The sequence below is a fragment of the Ciona robusta genome, chromosome 2 (assembly GCF_009617815.1).
Source record: "Ciona robusta chromosome 2, ASM961781v2".
NCBI lineage: Eukaryota > Metazoa > Chordata > Ascidiacea > Phlebobranchia > Cionidae > Ciona > Ciona robusta.
In genome coordinates this window covers 2,097,600-2,117,708 of record NC_143236.1, presented here as the reverse complement: position 1 = coordinate 2,117,708, position 20,109 = coordinate 2,097,600, and the positions used below count along the sequence as shown (strand labels likewise).

Here is a 20,109-nt window from a genome sequence, read left to right as displayed (position 1 = left end):
CCACCCAGGGTATGGTTGAAAAATGGTTGCTTGAAGTTGAATCGAATATGATTGTCAGCATCAAACAAGAAATGTTCAAATCATTTGTGGATTACGCCGAAAAACACAGAAAGAAATGGGTGTTGGATTGGCCAGGCCAAATTATTCTGTGTGCCTCACAAACATACTGGACTAGTGAAGTGGCAACTGCAATTGAAGAAGGATATCTGGATGTAAGTAGTTATTCATATTTAAAGAAAGATTTACCTATATTTGTTTCATTTTTAAATGAGAGACTTTTTTTGGCAGGCATCACTATTTTTTTAAACATCCTTTCAAGACTTTTAAAAAGCTTTTTATTTCATGTTTTTTTGTATGTTTTCTTTAGAATTTTCAAAGAACATATATGTATATATATATATATATTTTCTTCAGAATTTTCAGAACAAACTGTTTTTATTTTTCAGAAATATCTTCAACAATTAAACTCCCAAATTAATGACATCGTAGACCTTGTGCGTGGAAAGCTGGACAAAGGTGCTCGAATCACACTGGGTGCATTGACAGTACTTGATGTTCATGGTATGAACAGTAATAACACTTTTTTATGCTTTTACTTAACAACGTGTCAGTAACTATTAGAATCTCCTTCAAATTACAACATTTTAATCCATATTTTTCCGTACTTTTAACTTGTAATACAGCTTGTAACAATATGCCTATTACAAGCTCATTAAATTTTTTGTTAAATATTATACCTAGTTTCTGCATTTTGTATTTCCAGCTCGTGACACAATCGCAGAACTGGTTAAAACCGGAATCGACAATGTTCTGGATTTCCAATGGCTTTCCCAGCTGAGATATTATAATGATGGACAAGATTTTGCTGTGCAGATGATCAACACTGATTACATGTACGGATATGAATATCTTGGAAACTCAGGAAGACTTGTCATCACTCCTCTTACTGATAGATGTTACCGGTATGTCTAAACGATATACAGCAAACAACATTATTATTCTTATGTTTTTAAGATTAAATATCGTAGAGTGGGGGAACATGGGTGTTGTAAGTATAAGGTTTTATAATTCTTTGTTTACTTACAAAGGGGATGATAAAATAGAATGAAAAAGTGTCCCATCTTTCCCCACTCTAGCCATTATATTTTAGAATTAAAAATTTAACTGGTATAATTTTGTAGTAATATTAGAAATTTAAACAGCTAAAAAATGATGCAAAGTCTTTGTGTAGGAGTGTCATCTCTTTAGTATCTAGTAATGTGAATAAATTTTAACTTTGTTTCAGTACATTAATGGGGGCACTTAAGTTAAACCTTGGTGGGGCGCCTGAGGGACCTGCTGGTACAGGAAAGACAGAAACAACAAAAGATTTGGCAAAGGCGCTGGCCAAGCAGTGTGTGGTGTTCAACTGTTCTGATGGTTTAGATTACAAAGCAATGGGAAAGTTTTTTAAAGGTCTTGCTTCTTGTGGAGCCTGGGCTTGCTTTGATGAGTTCAATAGAATTGAGGTCAGTTTGCATGATACGGGATTTTTTTGTATGTTTAGTAAATTTACTGCCCTTTAGCTGATTCTTATTTAAACATATGTCAATTTTTTTTCTTTGTTTGTTTAGTTTTTGAAATTGAACAACTGTATCAAAAAAAATATTTTTGCACTTTTGTGTTTTAACTTTGTACTGGGTTTCGCAATTATTTGTAAGACTGGAATGATTCATGGACTTCTGAAAATATATTTAGAAAATGTCATGTGTTTAACATTAGGGGTGCAATTCATTAAATAATCATCCTGCATACAATTCTGTTTAGATTGAAGTACTCTCTGTGGTAGCCCAGCAAATCTTGAGCATTCAGAATGGGATTATGCAGAAGATGAAACGAATCATTTTTGAAGGAACTGATATCAGTTTAAACTGGACGTGTGCTGTCTTCATTACCATGAACCCTGGCTATGCAGGACGTACAGAACTGCCAGATAACTTGAAGGTATGTTGGTCTGTAATAAAACAATCGGTTCAAGATGTATTGGTTAATTGAATAAATGTAACTTGCTCTATCCTCTTCTGGCAGTAAAACAACATATGTTATAACACCAGTTTTTTTTATACACCTTCTGCCAGCTTACCAGGCATGCATGCTAACCAACTGTGATATGGTGCCAGATTTTGTATTGATATTCTGGTTCTAAACGTGGATTGGTAAATTGTAGTAACTTCATTACCGATAACCTGTTTCTGCACTAAATTTGCTTGATGATGTTTCGAAGTTATATTAATTGAGTACCATTTTACCATGAAGACGACTGTCGGTCAGCAATCTTCCCAGAAAAGCCAAAGTACAAGTATAATATGCCTGTCAGCAACATTATATACAATAACAAAGTGGTTTAGAATAAAAAATTGATAATTTCTTTCTAAACTTATTTGCATCCCAGGTCCTCTTCCGTGCTGTTGCGATGATGGTACCGGACTACGGGATGATCGGAGAGATCTCTTTGTACTCCATGGGGTTTGTGGATGCAAGAAGTTTGGCTCAGAAGATTGTTGCGACTTACAAACTTTGCTCTGAGCAGCTTTCTTCCCAGCACCATTACGATTATGGTGATCATGCAATATTCTCTAGTTCAAATATTTTGACTTTTAAGGAAAAAATATATAAAGTGTCTGAAATGACCTTTTTTATTTGTTAGTTGGACCTCATTTATTCTATAATCATGATTTAGAGGTAAAGCATAGGATTAACATAATGAAAAGTCAAATTGACATTAGTATCATGTAAAGATATACAACATACTTTATAAACAAATTAAAATAGAAACCTTCTGAATAGTTTGTAACATAATCTAACCTTCCACACAGGTATGAGGGCCGTGAAAACTGTCCTTACAGCTGCTGGTAACTTAAAGTTGAAATATCCTGAACAAGATGAAAGCGTGTTGATGTTACGTGCGTTGCTTGATGTCAATCTCGCTAAGTTCCTGGCACAAGATGTGCCTTTGTTTAATGGTGTGTCTATTGTGGATAATATTTACTTTAAATGTATATTTGTTATTAGCAAAAATTATACCAATCAAAGCAAAAATCATACACAAAGTTGAAAAGTGTGGTAACTCGTATGAACTTGAGGTTAAAAAATGGTGCGAAAAAAATATGTGTCTAACTGTGATGCCGTGCTGTGGCGCAGGTCTCATAAAAGATCTAAATGAGATTTTTGGGTGTTGGGGTAATGGGCCAAATCTGGGCTAAATCCCAGGTCCTCAACAAGGACCTCACCAAAAAAAAAATTTTTAAGAAATTAACCTTGTAAAGTAGAATCATTATGTTTGGCTTTTCTACACATAGAACTTGCAGATTTGCCAAGATTTTATTTTTCTCATATAAATACAGTTTCTGGAAAGAATTTCTTTTTTGTATACTAATATTATTCAATCACTATTTTATTCACAAGGCATCATATCTGATTTGTTCCCTGGTGTGGTTTTACCCGCTCCTGATTACGATACTTTCCTACAAGCACTTAAAGATAACTTGAAGAAGCATAACTTGCAACCAGTGCAGTGGTACATTGATAAAATTATACAGGTTGGTAACAAACCTTTAACATCGGTTTACAATAAAAAAATGAAACTTCAAATTTTCTGTCAGTTTTAAACTGGCAGTACTATAAATTCTTATTTCATACACATGATAGTATATCATTTACTTTACTATTGATTTTCTATACATTCGTTAAACTATGGGATTTAAATTTTTAAATCAATTAACATTTATTCGGGAATTCAATTGCACAAGTTTAACAAGTGTTTAAAACGGTAACAAAAAAACATATATATAGATTATTTTCAGATAAACAAGGTGAGGATGCCATGTTTAAACTTTTATGATAAATAACTTCTTATATAGATCTAATTCAAGCCAAAAACTATGCAACAATTTACCCGAAAAACGACTATTTGTTTGTATATGTTGCACAATGTCTTTGATCTCCTTGTATATTACCAGGTATATGAGATGATGTTGGTTCGACATGGTTTTATGATTGTTGGTGAACCACTCGGTGGAAAAACTATGGGCTACAAAGTAAGTAAATGGTTTAACTGTCGTAATAAATCACTTTGGATTGATAAAGTTGGTGTTAGCATCAAGTTAACATCGAGTAAGTGACACTGTGTTCTTAATGTTTAATTTTATTAACTGTACTTTTGATATTGTAGCAGCATTGTGTGTTTTGCGCATATATCAATTAGGTACTTTTTGTAGGTTTATTATTTATAAGAACCATAGTTATACTTGAACACTTTATTGCAAGGTCTGATTATTTCCAAAAATTTGATTTATTTCTACTCTTATTTCAGGTTCTGGCCGGTGCCTTGACCGATCTGAATGCCGCTGGTATGATGGAGGAGTTTGCAGTTGACTACAAGATAATTAACCCTAAAGCCATCACTATGGGTCAGTTGTATGGATGTTTTGACCCAATATCTCATGAATGGACAGATGGTGTGTTGCCAATTTTATACAGAGAGCAAGCATCTTCTACAAGCGAAAACAGGTAAGTTAGTTAACCTCACATGGCACGAAAGTGACTGTCGTTATAACACGGGTGTTCATACACCTCCAGCCAGCTTACGAGTTACCAAGTATGTTACTTTGTAGGTCATTATTTTTTTGGATTTTTTCATTTTGTTATTTATGGCTGATAATTTGGACAACCCATTGGTGACCACTGGGTTGGAGCAATTGCCGTTATGTGTTTTGCCTAAGAACACATACGCCCACAATGGCAGCAGCCACGAGCTTTGAACCCGTTACCTCTGGGTTACAGGCAGGTGCGCTAACCGCTTTGTCACAATGCCAATGATTCATTTAGTTAAATTTCTTAGAAATTAAGTACATATAAATTCCATTGACACCAATAGATCTTAATGTGTTTATTAGTAACCCTTTAAGTTTCTACTTTCTTTCCAGGTTAATGGAACACAGTATAATATGCAAATATTTTAAAAAAATATTCAAAGGTTTGCTGCTGACCTTTATGTCTCCATCTATACAACATTTTGATCTAGATTCTAGCGCTTAATCTACCACCAATATATTATTTTAATATCCATTAAAGTTGTTAAATAATGGTTTATTTTAGAAAATGGTTGTTGTTTGATGGTCCGGTCGACGCTGTGTGGATTGAAAACATGAACACAGTTCTTGATGACAATAAAAAACTTTGTCTTATGTCCGGTGAAATTATCCAGATGAGTGCCAAGGTAATGTTGCTATATTATGTAAATATCACCAATATTGTTATTTTAATGGGATCATATTACCAATACATTAGTAGTCAAAAGTACCATATACAAATTATACACACAATATTATTAACAAACCCACTTTGATTCTTTACCAAACTGTGGTAGCAATTTGAATGAGACTAATACGGTAAGTGTGGCAACAAATTAAAAATCTAATGATCAAGCTTGGTTTTTAAGGTCCCTTTAATTAGTGCATGTCTGCTATGTCCACTATGTCCACTATGTCCACTCTGTCCACAACATTTAGTATGTCTGCTATGCCCGCAATATACACTACATAGTGGACATAGCGGACATAGTGAACTAAATATTGTGGACATAGCGGTCATGCACTAATTTAAGGGACCGGGTTTTTAAAGTAATATCAGTTTTTCTTGCTTTAGTTGTACAAACATTTGAATACCATTGATTGAATGTATTAAAGAATGTAACCTGCTTTATCTGAAAATCGTTATAACAAGGGTGTTCTGTTTCATACACCTTAAGCCAGATTACGAGTTAAGTTTTTTTACTTTGTGAGTGTTTATTTTTTTCATCTTTTTATGTGTGGCTGATAGTTTAGACAACCCATTAGTGACTACTGGTTTGGAGTAAATTGATTACATATATTTATTATAACTATGATTTGTCAATACAGATGAACCTAATATTTGAACCTGCTGATTTGGAGCAAGCCTCTCCTGCTACTGTATCAAGATGTGGTATGATATATCTGGAGCCTCACCAACTTGGCTGGAGACCCTTTAAGGTGAGTGAATAGTTTAAAGATACAATTTTATTTTTCAGTTGTTTGAAAATTGGCCAATTGTTTGAAAATCATTGCTTTTTGATATTGTCCTCATTACTGTTTGGTTGGCTGCATGATTTTTACCTGTTCGAAAATTGGCCGAAACGAATGTTTTTTCTATGTTGCCCTTATTACTGTTTAGTAAGCTGCACTTATTTAAAATTTACATTTAAATTATGTTGCAGACGTCATACATGGCAACATTGCCCGACACACTTGGAGAAGATCACAAGCAGATGTTGGATGACTTGTTTGAATGGCTGATTGATCCTTGCCTTGATTTCATCAGACATGATTGCAAATTTATTGTAAGTTAAATATATCGTCGTTTGTCTCCTAGGTGTAACAACCATGCTTTTTTCTCCCATTTAAATGTAAAAATGTTATTAACTGTGAGCCTGTTTTAACAACTGTTGTTCTGTCTTTTCATTTTAAATATTTTTTAATCTTTGCTTTGGTAATTGAAGAGACGAATAAAGTTATTGTTATTATATATTATTATTTGGTTATTAAACAGGAAGTCTTTTTTACATTAATGTCTTAATGCTTACACCAATTTATTTTATATTCGTAAAATAAATTTGTTTCTTTAAACAGCTTTTTTTTAATTGTTTAAAAATATTTTGGTTTTTACAATGAAATATTGGTTAATGCAGTTGAAAACATCTCCAATGCATCTTGTAGCCACCATGATGCGCTTGTACTCAAGTCTCCTCACTGAGATTAGAGATACTGGTAAAGAAGGAACAGAGCCAATGACCAGCCAACAGGTAAAAAAGTCTGTAAATTAAAGGAAAAAAAACTGGTTTTAACATTTTCAATTTAGATGTGTTTTTTTTCTGTTGTAAAAGAATGCTTCGAAATATTTTTACTCTATAAAAAATATTTTAATAGTGCCAAAACTTTGTGTTGTTCAGATAATTTTGTGGCTGCAAGGATTGTTTCTCTTCGCCCTCGTGTGGACACTTGGTGGCACAATTGACGGTGACAGTCGTCATAAGTTTGACACCTACTTCCGTACCTTGATAAGTGGAACAGACAACAATCACCCAAAACCAAAAACTTCTAAACTGAGCAAGAGCAATGTTTTCCCTGAAAGAGGTAACCAATAAAATTCTAACCATTTAGGCATTGGAGCTAATGTCTAATTTTCTGTTGACTTGACAAAGGGTTTAATTTTGCAATATGCTAAATAAAATCAGTTAAAGTTGCCACACCTACTTGGTAAATTACTTAACTTTTTTAAAACATTTTACTTTGGTTATTTAATATAGAAAGTGTTTAATTTTGAATTTGTCTATAGGTCTTGTGTATGATTACTATTTCCAAAAAAAATCAAGTGGTTCTTGGGGAAATTGGATAGACTACATTGATAAATCGAAGCTGGGATTTGGACCAGACACTAAGGTATCGTGGTACAAATATAATATCCATGTGTTTGGATGTTAAGTCAGATTCTACTACATTATATTGCATTAAGAGAGAGTATTTCAACTGTACATTAGAAAGTATAGAGTGTGGTAACAGTGGTGTTTAGCTTGTAATATTACTTTGTCTCTTGTTTTTTTGTAGATCAGCACGATCATTGTACAAACAATGAACACAGCTCAGCAATGCTTCTTCCTTGATACTTATCTTGGAAACAATGTTCCAATGCTGTTTGTTGGCCCAACAGGTTTGACAAGATTTAAATTTACCTAATGCTTTTTGTCTGTGGCATATTAAAAGGTTTTAATGCATGATTAGATATTGAAGCAGGTCTGAAATGTATTTTTTTCAAAAAGCACCTATCAGTTATCTACTGGGTTTATGGTAAAGTAAGTATATATAACTGCAGTTATAGCAAGTACAATTTTTTTAAATATATTTTTTTAGTATTTCTAAACAAATTTTTATTAAAGATTTAGCTTATTTACACATTCTTTACATAGGTACTGGGAAATCTGCAATCACCAACGATTACTTGATGCAGCTTCCCAAGGAACAATTTGTTCCAAACTGCATCAATTTCTCAGCTCGTACTTCAGCGAGTCAAACACAAGATATCATCATGTCGAAACTCGACCGACGCAGAAAGGGTTTGTTTGGACCTCCTGTTGGGAAGAAAGCCGTAGTGTTTGTGGATGACTTGAACATGCCAGCTAAGGAGGTATTGCTTTTTTTGCCATATTGATGCAAAAAACTTTGAAATGTTTAAACTACTTCAACCAAATTTTGTATTTTTAAACCACTCATTTTATTACTTTGAGAATAGCATGCTTCTCAATGTTCAAATATAAAATTGGTAATTAGTAAAAAAAACTGTTAAATATAGTGTTTCTGTTGTAACGATTAGGTTACTTAAACCGTTAAAGATTGAGTTTGTAATACTGTCTCCTATTTTATTGCATTTTTTTCAAAACAATGATGTGTTTTGTTACAAATCTTAAATTAGAAATCTTTGTTTGTTAACCCAAAGTCTACTTTGTTCTGAAACTTCTGTTTAGTTACAAGTCTGTTTTTTACAAATCTTTTTTAACTAGGTATATGGAGCGCAACCTCCAGTTGAGCTACTGAGGATGTGGCAAGATCATAACTTCATGTACGATAAGAAAGACTCCTCAAGAATTAACCTCACAGATATACTGTTTATTGCGTACGTACTGCCATGACCTTTTTTATTTTATTCTAATTTTTCAATAACACTCTAGTTTTGTAATTTTTATTTTTTAATTAAAAAAAAATTTACAATTCTTTTTATAACACTGTACATTTATAAGATTTTTTTTAGATTTTTTTAAAGTTTTTTTTTTAAATTAAAAAAATAAGGTTTAAAACAGTTTAAGTTCCAAAAAAATAAGTTGAGTTATTTTTAATGCATTCGTAGAGCCATGGGGCCACCTGGAGGGGGTCGTAATGATATCACGGACAGAATGACACGCCACCTCAATGTAGTGTCAATTGACACCTTCTCGGATGAAACAAACATTAAAATCTTTACTGCCATTACTGACTGGCACTTTGGAAATGGATACGACAGTTCTATTCTTAGACTTGGCAAGTGAACTGTTGGAAATTTATTTTACTGTTAGGACTTGCATAATGTTAAAAAAAAACAGATGATTAGAAATTTTTCAAAAGCTTTTAGTTATGCAACATAGTATTAGTATTGAAGTTTCACTTTTTTGTGTAAACTACGCCAAAGGTTAAAAAAATCTGGTTTCATTTAGTTAATTTTTTGTATTTTCTAGGTAAGATAATGGTTCAGGCAACTATGGGAGTTTACAAATCCACCATGGAGAGTTTCCTTCCCACACCAACCAAGTCTCACTATGTGTTCAACTTGCGTGACTTTGCCCGAGTTATTCGTGGCGTGCTTCTTGTGCCGTCTACATGTCTCACTGAGGCAGACAAGTTTCTACGTTTGTGGGTGCATGAGATCTACAGGTAATCTAACATAATTGCCAATGTTGAATGTAACTTTATCCTTGCATGGCCTGGAAATGACAATCGTTATAACACGGGTGTTCATACACCTCGCTGTAGGTTATTATTTTTTGGGATTTTTTCTTTTTTTTATGTATGGCTGATAATTTGGACAATCCATTTGTGTCTACTGGGTTGAAGCAATTGCCGTTAAAGTGTCCTGCCCAAAGACACATACGCCCACAATGGTGGCAGTAACGAGCCTTGAGCCCATTACCTCTGGGTTACAAGTAGCCACGCTAACCACTTTGCCCTGGCCATGGTCATCGTTACGTGCCATTTAATGCTAATATTATGATATAGACTACAGTTGTATCAACTTGTATGTATATATAGTTAATTCCTCACTTATTTTAATGTCATAATATCATTGCTTTTACATTAAAACAGGGTGTTCTACGATCGCTTAATTGACGACCAGGACAGACAAACCTTCTTCCACATTGTCAAGGAATGCTGTTCAAATTATTTCAAACAAAATCTCGACAAAGTCCTCAGCCATTTGTACAAATCAAAAAGTTTGACGGTAAGATTCAAATATTAAAAACGTTATAACAAAAATTTTTTTTTTTTTTCTTAGAACTTTTTCTGTTTTTTTTGGGGTTGTTTTTATCCTGTTTACACTTTTGAATTGTTTTCAGGATGATGATGTTCGTAACTTGTTCTTTGGTGACTTTATCGACCCAGAAGCCAACCCACGTGTTTATGATGAAATACAAGACTTCTCGAAGCTTACTGAAGTCATGGACCATTACTTGGATGAATTTAATCAGGTGCCACAAACCTACTTCAAATTTTCAAATGGAGGATTTTTTTAGAAAAATACAATATCATGTGAAACTGTTTATAAATGCCATTCATAAATTGCGTTTAAAAAAAACTTTTTTTGGGGGGTAAATTCAAAGTATGAAACATAGTGCACCATCAAAGTAATTTATACACTATAGGATGCTGTGCAAATAAAAATTGATTTTTCTTTGACAACAAAATTATTTTAAACACAGATTTCAAAAGCTCCAATGGCACTGGTGATGTTTAAATTTGCCATCGAGCATGTGTCGCGTGTAGCTCGAGTTTTAAAGCAAGACAATGGGCATGTGCTGCTCATAGGTATTGGGGGAAGTGGAAGAAAAAGTGCAACAAGACTGGCCGCTTTCATGGCAGATTACGATATTTATCAAATTGAACTTACCAGGTGAAAGTTTAATAATTTTTGGTTGAGCTTATGTTAAATGCGTTTGTGGTGAACATGTACTTTACTATACAATGAATGAATAAATATAACTTACTTTATCCTCGCGTGGCCGGAAAACGACAGTCGTTATCAAACGGGTTTAACACCTCGTGCCAGCTTACGAGTTACCATGTATGTTACTTTGTGGGTGATTATTATTTTTTGGGGGGATTTTTTTTATGTATGGCTGATAATTTAGACAACCCATTAGTGACCACTGGGTTGGAGCAATTGCCCCTAAGTATCTTGCCCAAGGACACATACGCCCACAATGGTAGCAGCGTCGAGCCTTGAACCCATTACCTCTGGATTACAGGCAGGCCTCTGGATTACAGGCAGGCACGCTAATGCTAGTAAAGTATTTTTCCAATTATAATCCGGGTTTTAAAATGTGTATTTATTTAGGAAAATTAATATAAATAAAAAATTCTACATAACCTAAGTTGCAGTTATTCCCAGATTTGTGTGAATTTTATTCAGATTTTCTACAGCAATTTTTAATACTTGTTATTACTTCAATATCAGGACATATTCATTTGCTGACTGGCGCGATGACATCAAGAAGATGATGATAAAAGCAGGAGCTGATGGAACACAGACTGTTTTCCTCTTCAGTGATCAACAGATCAAGGAGGAATCATTTGTGGAGGACATAAACATGATCTTGAACACGGCGGATATTCCAAACCTCTTCCCTGCTGATGAGAAAGCTGAACTGATTGAAAAGATGCAGGTCCGAAAATTTTAGCTTATTTAATATTATTAAGCGTTATAGTGTGAGGGAATGTACTTTTTGGTTGATGTACTACTTCTCATACTGTTTTTGGTCACTGTTTTAGTTTTTTCCTACTGAGGTATTAGGAAAAAGCTCTTCTGATGCTCTTTCTGTACCAATGGTTTAAAATATGACATTTCTCATATATACCTTGTTATTCAATGATAGGGAATTTGTCACGGCAGCAGTTTATTTAACCAATGTAATGTTTATAGAATGTTGCGCGTCAAGAAGGGAAGAAAATTGAGTCCACCCCACTTGCTATGTATAACTACTTCATTGAGAGAGTAAAAAGTAATCTTCATGTCTGTCTAGCCATGAGTCCTATCGGTGATTCATTAAGAAACAGACTTCGTATGTTTCCCTCACTCATCAACTGCTGCACTATTGATTGGTTCCAGGTCAGAAAAAAATGTTCTTAGTTTTATACAAAATGATTTATTACTTCCTTTTTAATTTTAAAGCTTAACTTTTTTCTATCAAGATTTGTACTATTTTAACTTTACAACTTGTGGTCTATTTTTAAGCATTTTACCATTTAGTCATTGACTTTAATTTGTCATCACTTTAAACTATAACACTCATTCAATACATGAAGGCATGGCCAGAAGATGCCCTTGAGATGGTGGCAAACAAGTTCCTTGAAGATGTTGATCTGGATGATGATACGAGAACAAAGTGTGTCATCATGTGCAAGCAGTTTCATGAAGGGTGAGTATTTCACAAACTTCACATCATCAAATATCATGATTTTGTTTTTGTTAAATTTATATTAACCTTATAAGTTATCGTTAAATTTATATTGAATTGATAAATTTTGTATCTTTTTTTTGAAATTTATATATATTTTTTTAATGATATATTTGCATAAAGTTTTTTACTTGATTATTTTAAACTTGTGGTATATTATTATACAGACTGTAATATTCCATTTTCAATGTTACATTTTTTCTCGATTTTATTGTTGCTTGTTTTAAAAAATGTGCATTAAACTAGTATAAGAATGATTTGAAAACAATATAAGTATATTCTTTTAATAGTGTTCGCACATTATCGGAGGATTATTGGAACAGTCTTCGTCGTCGTAACTACGTCACACCAACCTCCTACTTGGAACTCATCCTTACTTTTAAATCTTTGCTGGGAGTTAAGCGAGATGAAGTTAAGACATTGCAGGACAGATACCTCAATGGATTGGAAAAACTGGAATTCGCAAGCTCACAGGTACTTTTGTTTTATTTTGAAAATAAAATAAACTTTAAAAATTGCTGAATTTAGATGGTTTTGAAAAAAATAAAAATTATTTCCAGCATTAATTGAACAAATGTTGTGGCTGAACAATGGCAGTTGCTTTAACATGGGTGTTATGTTTTACACCCTAAGTCGACTTAAAGTTAATCAGTCTATCTAAGTAAATTGCTTATTTGGGAATTATTTTTTTACTTTTGTATGTCAGATAACGTAGCGATCCTGATAGGTTGTCTGACATACAAAAGTAAAAAATAATTTTCAAGGAACAAGTGCCATTAAAAGCGTCACTTACAAGACTGCCACAAAGGCACTAGCATCAAATCTCAAACTTAGTATTTTTTGTTTGATTTACACAGTAGAAATCACTGCTATTGTGCTTTCATCATATGCTCATGTGTAGTGCAGACTGAATAGCTGCAGTTTACAAACTTCTTTTTTTTGTTTTAAAGCATTTTCTCTTGTTTAGGTTTCAGTTATGCAAGCTGAATTAACAGCTTTGCAACCAGAGTTGATTAAAACATCAGAGGAAACGGATAAAATCCTTGTAAAGATTGAACATGACTCCGTGGAAGTGGAGGCTAAGAAAGAGGTATCTAACATTCTTAAATCATAATTACCTTTATCGAATGTAGACTTTTAACAGAAAACAGTTAATCTGATAAAACTATACAGTTGGTAATAAAGTTAGTAAAAATGGCCTGTGTAAGTGAATGGTTGTAAAATTTGGTTGGTAATGAACTGTAAACTACATAATTTTTAATCAGAAATTCAACAGAATAAATATAGTTACCTGAAATAATTATATCCTTGGTACTATAGTTAGAATAAAAGATCCTGTATACAATTAAATGGAGGTAAAATTTTGTGGAAAATCAATTGCAAACTGCCTGATTGTTGATCAGAAATCTTTTCTGCCACCAGGTTGTAGCAGCAGATGAGAGAGTTGCCAACGAAGCAGCTTCCGTTGCTCAAGGAATCAAAGATGAATGTACCGCAGATCTCGCTGAAGCTATGCCAGCTTTAGAAGCCGCGTTGTCTGCACTTAACACGCTCAAACCTGCGGTAAGCTTGCTACAATAACACAAATTAATAAATATAACTTTTTTAATGTTTTTTGTATGTTAAACTATTTTAAAATATTTTTTTTAATGCAATGTTTTTATTATAGGACATTACTATTGTCAAGTCAATGCAAAACCCAGCCAGTGCTATCAAGCTTGTTCTTGAATCTGTTTGCGTCATGAAGGGGATTAAAGCAGAAAGAAAACCAGATCCATCCGGTTCTGGTATGCTTAACGAAAACGTTTTATCAAGAATAAATAATTTCACAAAGTGAAAATTAATGGGTTCACTTTAATTTGCATTGAATGAATACAGTTTTATAGAAAAAAATAGGAAGTTAAATATGATTTTACTTTAATTTTTAGGCAAAATGGTTGAAGATTACTGGGGACCAAGTAAAAAGATGTTAAGTGACATGAAGTTTTTGGATTCTTTAAAAACTTACGACAAAGACAACATTCCAGCAGCAGTAATCAAGAAAATTCGTGAAAAATATGTTCCCAATCCCGAGTTTAATCCTGCTACCATCAAGAATGTATCTTCTGCATGTGAAGGTGACTACTTGTTGTAATCCTACACCATTTTAATAATAATTGTATTTACTTGTTAAATCTCCTAGTTAAAACTTTATAAAGCACTATGGCCTTGAAATTTAGTAATTTTTTCAGCTTTAAGTATTACGTCCGGCGCCGTGGCATAGTGGTAAGCGCGGATGCCTGTAACCCGGAGGTAATGGGTTCAAGGCTCGACGCTGCTACCATTGTGGGCGTATGTGTCCTTGGGCAAGACACTACGACAATTTCTCCAACCCAGTGGTCACTAATGGGTTATCCAAATTATCAGCCATGCATAAAAAAAAGAAAAAAATCCCAAAAAAATAATTACCCACAAAGTAACATACATGGTAACTCGTAAGCTGGCACGAGGTGTTAAACCCGTGTGATAATTCATATTCAAAATGCTAATATTTTTATCATATTCAGGTTTATGTAAGTGGGTGAAAGCGATGGAGGTTTATGAACGGGTGGCGAAGGTGGTCGCACCTAAGAAAATTAAACTTGCTGAAGCAGAAGGTGAACTTGCTGTTCAAATGAAGAAACTAAATGCAAAGAGAGCTGAACTGAAAGAGGTAAAATAGAGTGAAAGTTATATTTAGTAAATTTGTTAGTCAGAGTGTGAAATTTTAACTCATTTTATGTGTTTCTATGGAAACTGTGCGTTCGGGTGAACCTCTTTTTTATATAAAGCACCCATTTTATACTTAAGGCGTACTTATATAATACAACTAATATTTGTTTTTTTAATGTAATAAATTATTTTTCATTGTATTAAGCGCAATTTGAAAATGAAAAAGATATAATAAAATAGAGTCCTTAAGACATGCTATAACTGAAATAAACAATTTTTATTTTGAACTCAGTTAAGCTGTTATACCCTATAACCAGAAAACATATTACTTTAATCTTCTCCCATACATACAACAGGTTCTAGATAAAGTTGAAGCTCTGCAAGCTGAGTTTGATGCGATGAACACAAAGAAGATGGATTTGGAACAAAACATTGATACTTGTTCGAAGAAACTCGATCGAGCTGAAAAGTTGATCAGTGGCTTGGGCGGTGAGAAGGACAGGTAAGGTGGCCATTTTTTAAACTATTTATGAATATTTGTTTTGAAATAGAACTTAAGAGTATGTAATGTCTAGGTCAAAAAGATGTCTTTGCTTTGGTTAGGCATTTGTGGTCAATTTTGCATCGTTTAAAATAAAATCTGCAGTTTTCCTTTTTAAATTAAATTATAGTTAGTTTAAGAGTTTAATTTTAATTTTCTACAGATGGACTGAAGCTGCTGAAACACTTGGAGTTAAGTTGACAAATTTGACTGGAGATGTTCTTATGTCTTCTGGTAAGTTATATACATGTGGTTATTTAGTTGCCCTATTTTTTGCTAAGAACTCAAATTCAATTATAAAATTTGCCAATTGGCATAATGACAAGTAAAGTTGCATTATTTTTATTTTAAACCATTGTACGAATATAGGCACAGTGGCATACATGGGTCCATTCACCGTTGATTTCCGTAATGTTTGCCTCACTAAGTGGCAGGGATCATGTAAGAGCGTAGAAATCCCATGTTCTGAGGATTTTCTCCTTACCTACACACTGGGAGATCCTGTGCAAATCCGAGATTGGCAGATTGCTGGACTTCCTGTGGATTCATTCTCTGTAGACAATGGTAAGTTGGATTATATGTGGTTGTGGCCAAGTATGTTTCAAGTTTGTTAAGAATCTTTTTTGCTATTTTTTGGTTTGTGACAGACTTTGCGCTGCCATTTGCCAATACATTTTAAGGGTATGCCATTCATTCACCTGTCCAAGGACATATACACCCAAAACAAGAAAGTATTTCAGTATGTTAGAATGCACCATGCATTGGTTTAATGATAAAACCCTTATATCGTAACCAGCGTGTTTGATTTAATGGCTTAAAAATGACTCATGTAGTCTAACAATTTTTTATTCTTTTTTTTGGAAATGTACATAAGTCTAACTGTAGTCTAAAAATTGTTATTTCTTTTTTGAAAATTGTAAAAAAAGTCTTACAAAACACTTTTATCTGATCATTTCTTTATAATAATCAACAATTCCCTAATCATCCAGGTATTATTGTGAACAACTCCCGTCGATGGCCGCTCATGATAGATCCACAAGGACAAGCAAACAAATGGATCAAGAACATGGAGAAAGAAAACAAACTGTCAGCTCTTAAACTTACTGATCCAACCTACATTAGGTCAATGGAGAATTGTATTCAATTCGGTTACCCTGTTTTGTTGGAAAATATTGGTAAGTTTTATAATAGTGAGAGTTTTGATTGAAAGTCATTTTTAAACACAGCTATAGTTTTGCTACTTTAAAAATAATAGTTTTTGGTAATGTTTTCCAATGTAATGAATGAATGAATGTAACTTACTTTATCCTCGCGTGGCCAGAAAACGACAGTCGTTATAACACGGGTTTTAACACCTCGCGCCAGCTTACGAGTTACCAAGTATGTTACTTTGTGGGTGATTATTTTTTTCATTTTTATGTGTGGCTGATAATTTGGACAACCCATTAGTGACCAGGGGGTTGGAGCAATTGCCGTTAAGTGTCTTGCTCAAGGACACATACGCCCAAAAATGCTTTTAATGGTTTTAGGTTGTGCTGCTTTTTGAAGCATTTTATTATGATATTAATATATGTAACTTGAAAAATATGTAAGTATAAGTTTTAAACAAAATGAACATTAAATCTTTATTACGGACTCAAATTAATCAATAGATAATACAAACATATTTTTACTAAGACAGTGAAAAATTGACTACCTAACATATATCACACTGCAATTATAATCACACAAAACAAATTTTAGGTGAAGAGATAGATGCCATTCTTGAGACAGTTCTTCTCAAACAAACTTACAAGCAACAAGGTGTTGAATACATTAAGCTTGGAGACAATATCATTGAATATTCCAATGATTTTAAACTTTACATGACAACCAGTTTAAGAAACCCGCACTATCTACCCGAGATATCCGTCAAGGTTTGCATATATATGTCATTTAACACTCAAAAATCATCTAAAATGTCGAGACGTTTATCAGAAAGGCTTTTGCAAAATTAACACCACTAAACTGAAACATTATTATAGAGTGTATAGACAATCAATTTTGTCAGACTACTTATATGGGTTGTCTATGTAATTTTCTAAAATAGTCCATTTTCTAAAATGGCATGCCTAGAAAATACTGTTGGAGATATAATGCATACATGCCTATTTGTTTGCCCAATATCGTAGGTTAACCCAAATGCATTTAACATAGCGAATATCATGTTCTTTTAAAGAAAAAAGAAAAGGGAATCAACAGCTAAACAAAAGTTGTTAAAACACTGTTGAAGTAAAAAGTGGGAGAAATATTGTCAGTTAAGAAGCGTCGCACTCTTAGTTTTCTATCAAGTTCCTTCATTAAATAAATTTGATTATCTTTATTCTTATGTATAGGTTTGCCTTGTAAACTTCATGATTACTCCCCTTGGACTCCAAGATCAGCTTCTGGGGATTGTGGCAGCAAAAGAGAAGCCGGAGTTAGAATTGAAGAAAAATGAACTGATCCTGGAAGGAGCAGAAAACAAGAGGCAGCTGAAAACAATTGAAGATAAAATTCTCAAGGTGTGAGGAAGTTTGAACTGCTTTGCATTCAGGACTTTAATATTTATGTTTTTTTTCCAAATGTAATTGAATGAATGAATGAATTAGTTTACGAGTTACCAACTATATTACTTTGAGGGTGATCATTTTTAAATAATTTTTTTAATTTTTTTATGTGTGGCTGATAATTTGGACAACCCATTAGTGACCACAGGGTTGAAGCAATTGCTGTTAGGTGTCTTGCCCTAAGGACACATACCCCCACAATGGTTGAACCCATTATCTTTGAGTTGGACTGGCGTGCTAACCAACTGTGCTACGGTTCCGGTAATTGAGTCTTATCAGTGTTTTAACTTCTGAAGTGGGCATCTAGAGTAAGTAATTGTCATTTGATGAACAGGTGCTATCATCATCCGAAGGCAACATCCTGGAAGATGAAACTGCAATCCAGATCCTATCCTCCTCCAAGACTTTATCAGAGGAAATTTCAGCAAAACAAGAAATTGCTTCAGAGGTTTCAATATTTTTAACTTTTTATTAATACTTCAAGGCCATCTAATATATAGGTCACATAAAATGTCCGTAATAAAAATGAAACTTTGAATTAAAATGGCTTAGAGTGTGCGCGGAAAAAAAGTTTGCGGTAAACCTAAAATGGCCCCAAACAAAAATGTAATAAATTTTGTGAATTGGACCCTCATCTGTTCTCATAGAGTTGAACAATTCTTGTGTATAGAAATACAGAATCTAGTTCTATTTCGCCTAAATAGCATTAATAATCGTCTCTTATATTAATGTAATAATAATATAGACAGTTTACTTAAATTTTCACTTTTTACAGACTGAGAAACAAATTGATGAGACAAGGAATGGTTACAAGCCAGTATCTATTCACTCAGCTGTTCTCTTCTTCTGCATTTCCGATCTCGCTAACATCGAGCCAATGTACCAGTATTCCCTTACATGGTTCATAAACCTTTATCTCATGGTAAACTGAAACTTTTTTTGCAGACATTGAATTATTGCTGTGGGATATTTATTTCTTTTATTTGTTAACTATTTAGATAAATTAAAAGTTTTCGACTTTTTTACTTTTAAAAGTTACCTTTATAGTAAATTACCAGCTATTTAGTAATAAATTCCCTCTTTCTGTTACAGTCGATTCAAAACAGTGAAAAATCTGATGTACTGGCGGACAGAATTGAGAATCTGAACGATCACTTTACCATCAGCATTTACAACAATGTGTGCAGATCTTTGTTTGAAAAAGACAAACTTCTTTTCTCTTTTGTTCTTACTGTGGCTTTACAAAGCAGTGCCGGTAGGGTTGCAGCTAAATCTTTACTTTGAAGTCTCATAACATATCCTCAAGTAATACTATGTGTCCTTAGGCAAGACACTTAACGGCAATTGATCCAACCCAGTGGTCACTAATGGGTTGTCCAAATTATCAGCCATACATAAAAAAATGAAAAAATCCCCTACAAATTAACATACATGGTAACTCGTAAGCTGGCAGGAGGTGTATGAAACAGAACACATCATTATAACGACTGTCATTTTGTGGCCATGTAAGCAAAAAGCAAGTTACAGTCACTTTACTGATTTACTTAGTTTTGGCCAGATTTGGTTGTGTGACAATAAAACAAGAACATTTTCTATTTTTAATCACATTTTTCTTATATTTTCAGGTAAAATTGATGATGATGTTTGGAGGTTCTTTCTCACTGGAGGAGTTGCTCTTGAAAATCCTTATCCGAATCCTGCTCCGGAGTGGCTTCAGGATAAAGCTTGGTCCGAGATTGTTCGCGCTTCTAACTTGAAAAACCTCAATGGGCTTATGGATCATTTCAGGAACAATATTAAGTTGTGGCAAGCTGTGTATGATTCTGCAACCCCACACTTAGATAAGTAAGGAACATGCAGAGTATTTTTAGGTTTTTACTTCACACAAACAACAATTGTATTACAAAAATCATTTTTAGGGTATATAAAGTAACACCCTTAGCCAATTAGTATTTATACCAGCAAATGAAAAAGTT

At 33.5% G+C, this 20,109-nt stretch overlaps 1 protein-coding gene across 2 annotated transcripts in view; it reads left to right on the top strand.

Moving 5' to 3' along the window:
* The window catches only part of LOC149739983 (dynein axonemal heavy chain 3-like), a 38,560-nt gene that overhangs the window by 12,783 nt on the left and 5,668 nt on the right, over positions 1-20,109 (top strand). For both annotated transcript variants that reach the window (XM_089873441.1, XM_089873440.1), the window contains exons 27-69: positions 9-212; positions 447-561; positions 764-962; positions 1,286-1,508; positions 1,807-1,983; positions 2,432-2,597; positions 2,856-3,002; positions 3,445-3,578; positions 3,999-4,076; positions 4,352-4,548; positions 5,137-5,257; positions 5,940-6,050; positions 6,275-6,397; positions 6,746-6,859; positions 7,007-7,190; positions 7,393-7,496; positions 7,662-7,764; positions 8,021-8,238; positions 8,612-8,724; positions 8,956-9,125; positions 9,320-9,515; positions 9,945-10,080; positions 10,196-10,327; positions 10,559-10,749; positions 11,314-11,521; positions 11,779-11,964; positions 12,162-12,274; positions 12,604-12,787; positions 13,281-13,403; positions 13,736-13,876; positions 13,983-14,100; positions 14,242-14,430; positions 14,860-15,005; positions 15,361-15,506; positions 15,709-15,779; positions 15,915-16,109; positions 16,535-16,720; positions 17,289-17,461; positions 17,921-18,088; positions 18,468-18,581; positions 18,909-19,055; positions 19,226-19,388; positions 19,759-19,978. In XM_089873441.1, the coding sequence (XP_089729567.1) occupies positions 9-212; positions 447-561; positions 764-962; positions 1,286-1,508; positions 1,807-1,983; positions 2,432-2,597; positions 2,856-3,002; positions 3,445-3,578; positions 3,999-4,076; positions 4,352-4,548; positions 5,137-5,257; positions 5,940-6,050; positions 6,275-6,397; positions 6,746-6,859; positions 7,007-7,190; positions 7,393-7,496; positions 7,662-7,764; positions 8,021-8,238; positions 8,612-8,724; positions 8,956-9,125; positions 9,320-9,515; positions 9,945-10,080; positions 10,196-10,327; positions 10,559-10,749; positions 11,314-11,521; positions 11,779-11,964; positions 12,162-12,274; positions 12,604-12,787; positions 13,281-13,403; positions 13,736-13,876; positions 13,983-14,100; positions 14,242-14,430; positions 14,860-15,005; positions 15,361-15,506; positions 15,709-15,779; positions 15,915-16,109; positions 16,535-16,720; positions 17,289-17,461; positions 17,921-18,088; positions 18,468-18,581; positions 18,909-19,055; positions 19,226-19,388; positions 19,759-19,978 (6,647 nt within the window). The remainder of the gene's footprint in view (positions 1-8; positions 213-446; positions 562-763; positions 963-1,285; positions 1,509-1,806; positions 1,984-2,431; positions 2,598-2,855; positions 3,003-3,444; positions 3,579-3,998; positions 4,077-4,351; positions 4,549-5,136; positions 5,258-5,939; positions 6,051-6,274; positions 6,398-6,745; positions 6,860-7,006; positions 7,191-7,392; positions 7,497-7,661; positions 7,765-8,020; positions 8,239-8,611; positions 8,725-8,955; positions 9,126-9,319; positions 9,516-9,944; positions 10,081-10,195; positions 10,328-10,558; positions 10,750-11,313; positions 11,522-11,778; positions 11,965-12,161; positions 12,275-12,603; positions 12,788-13,280; positions 13,404-13,735; positions 13,877-13,982; positions 14,101-14,241; positions 14,431-14,859; positions 15,006-15,360; positions 15,507-15,708; positions 15,780-15,914; positions 16,110-16,534; positions 16,721-17,288; positions 17,462-17,920; positions 18,089-18,467; positions 18,582-18,908; positions 19,056-19,225; positions 19,389-19,758; positions 19,979-20,109) is intronic.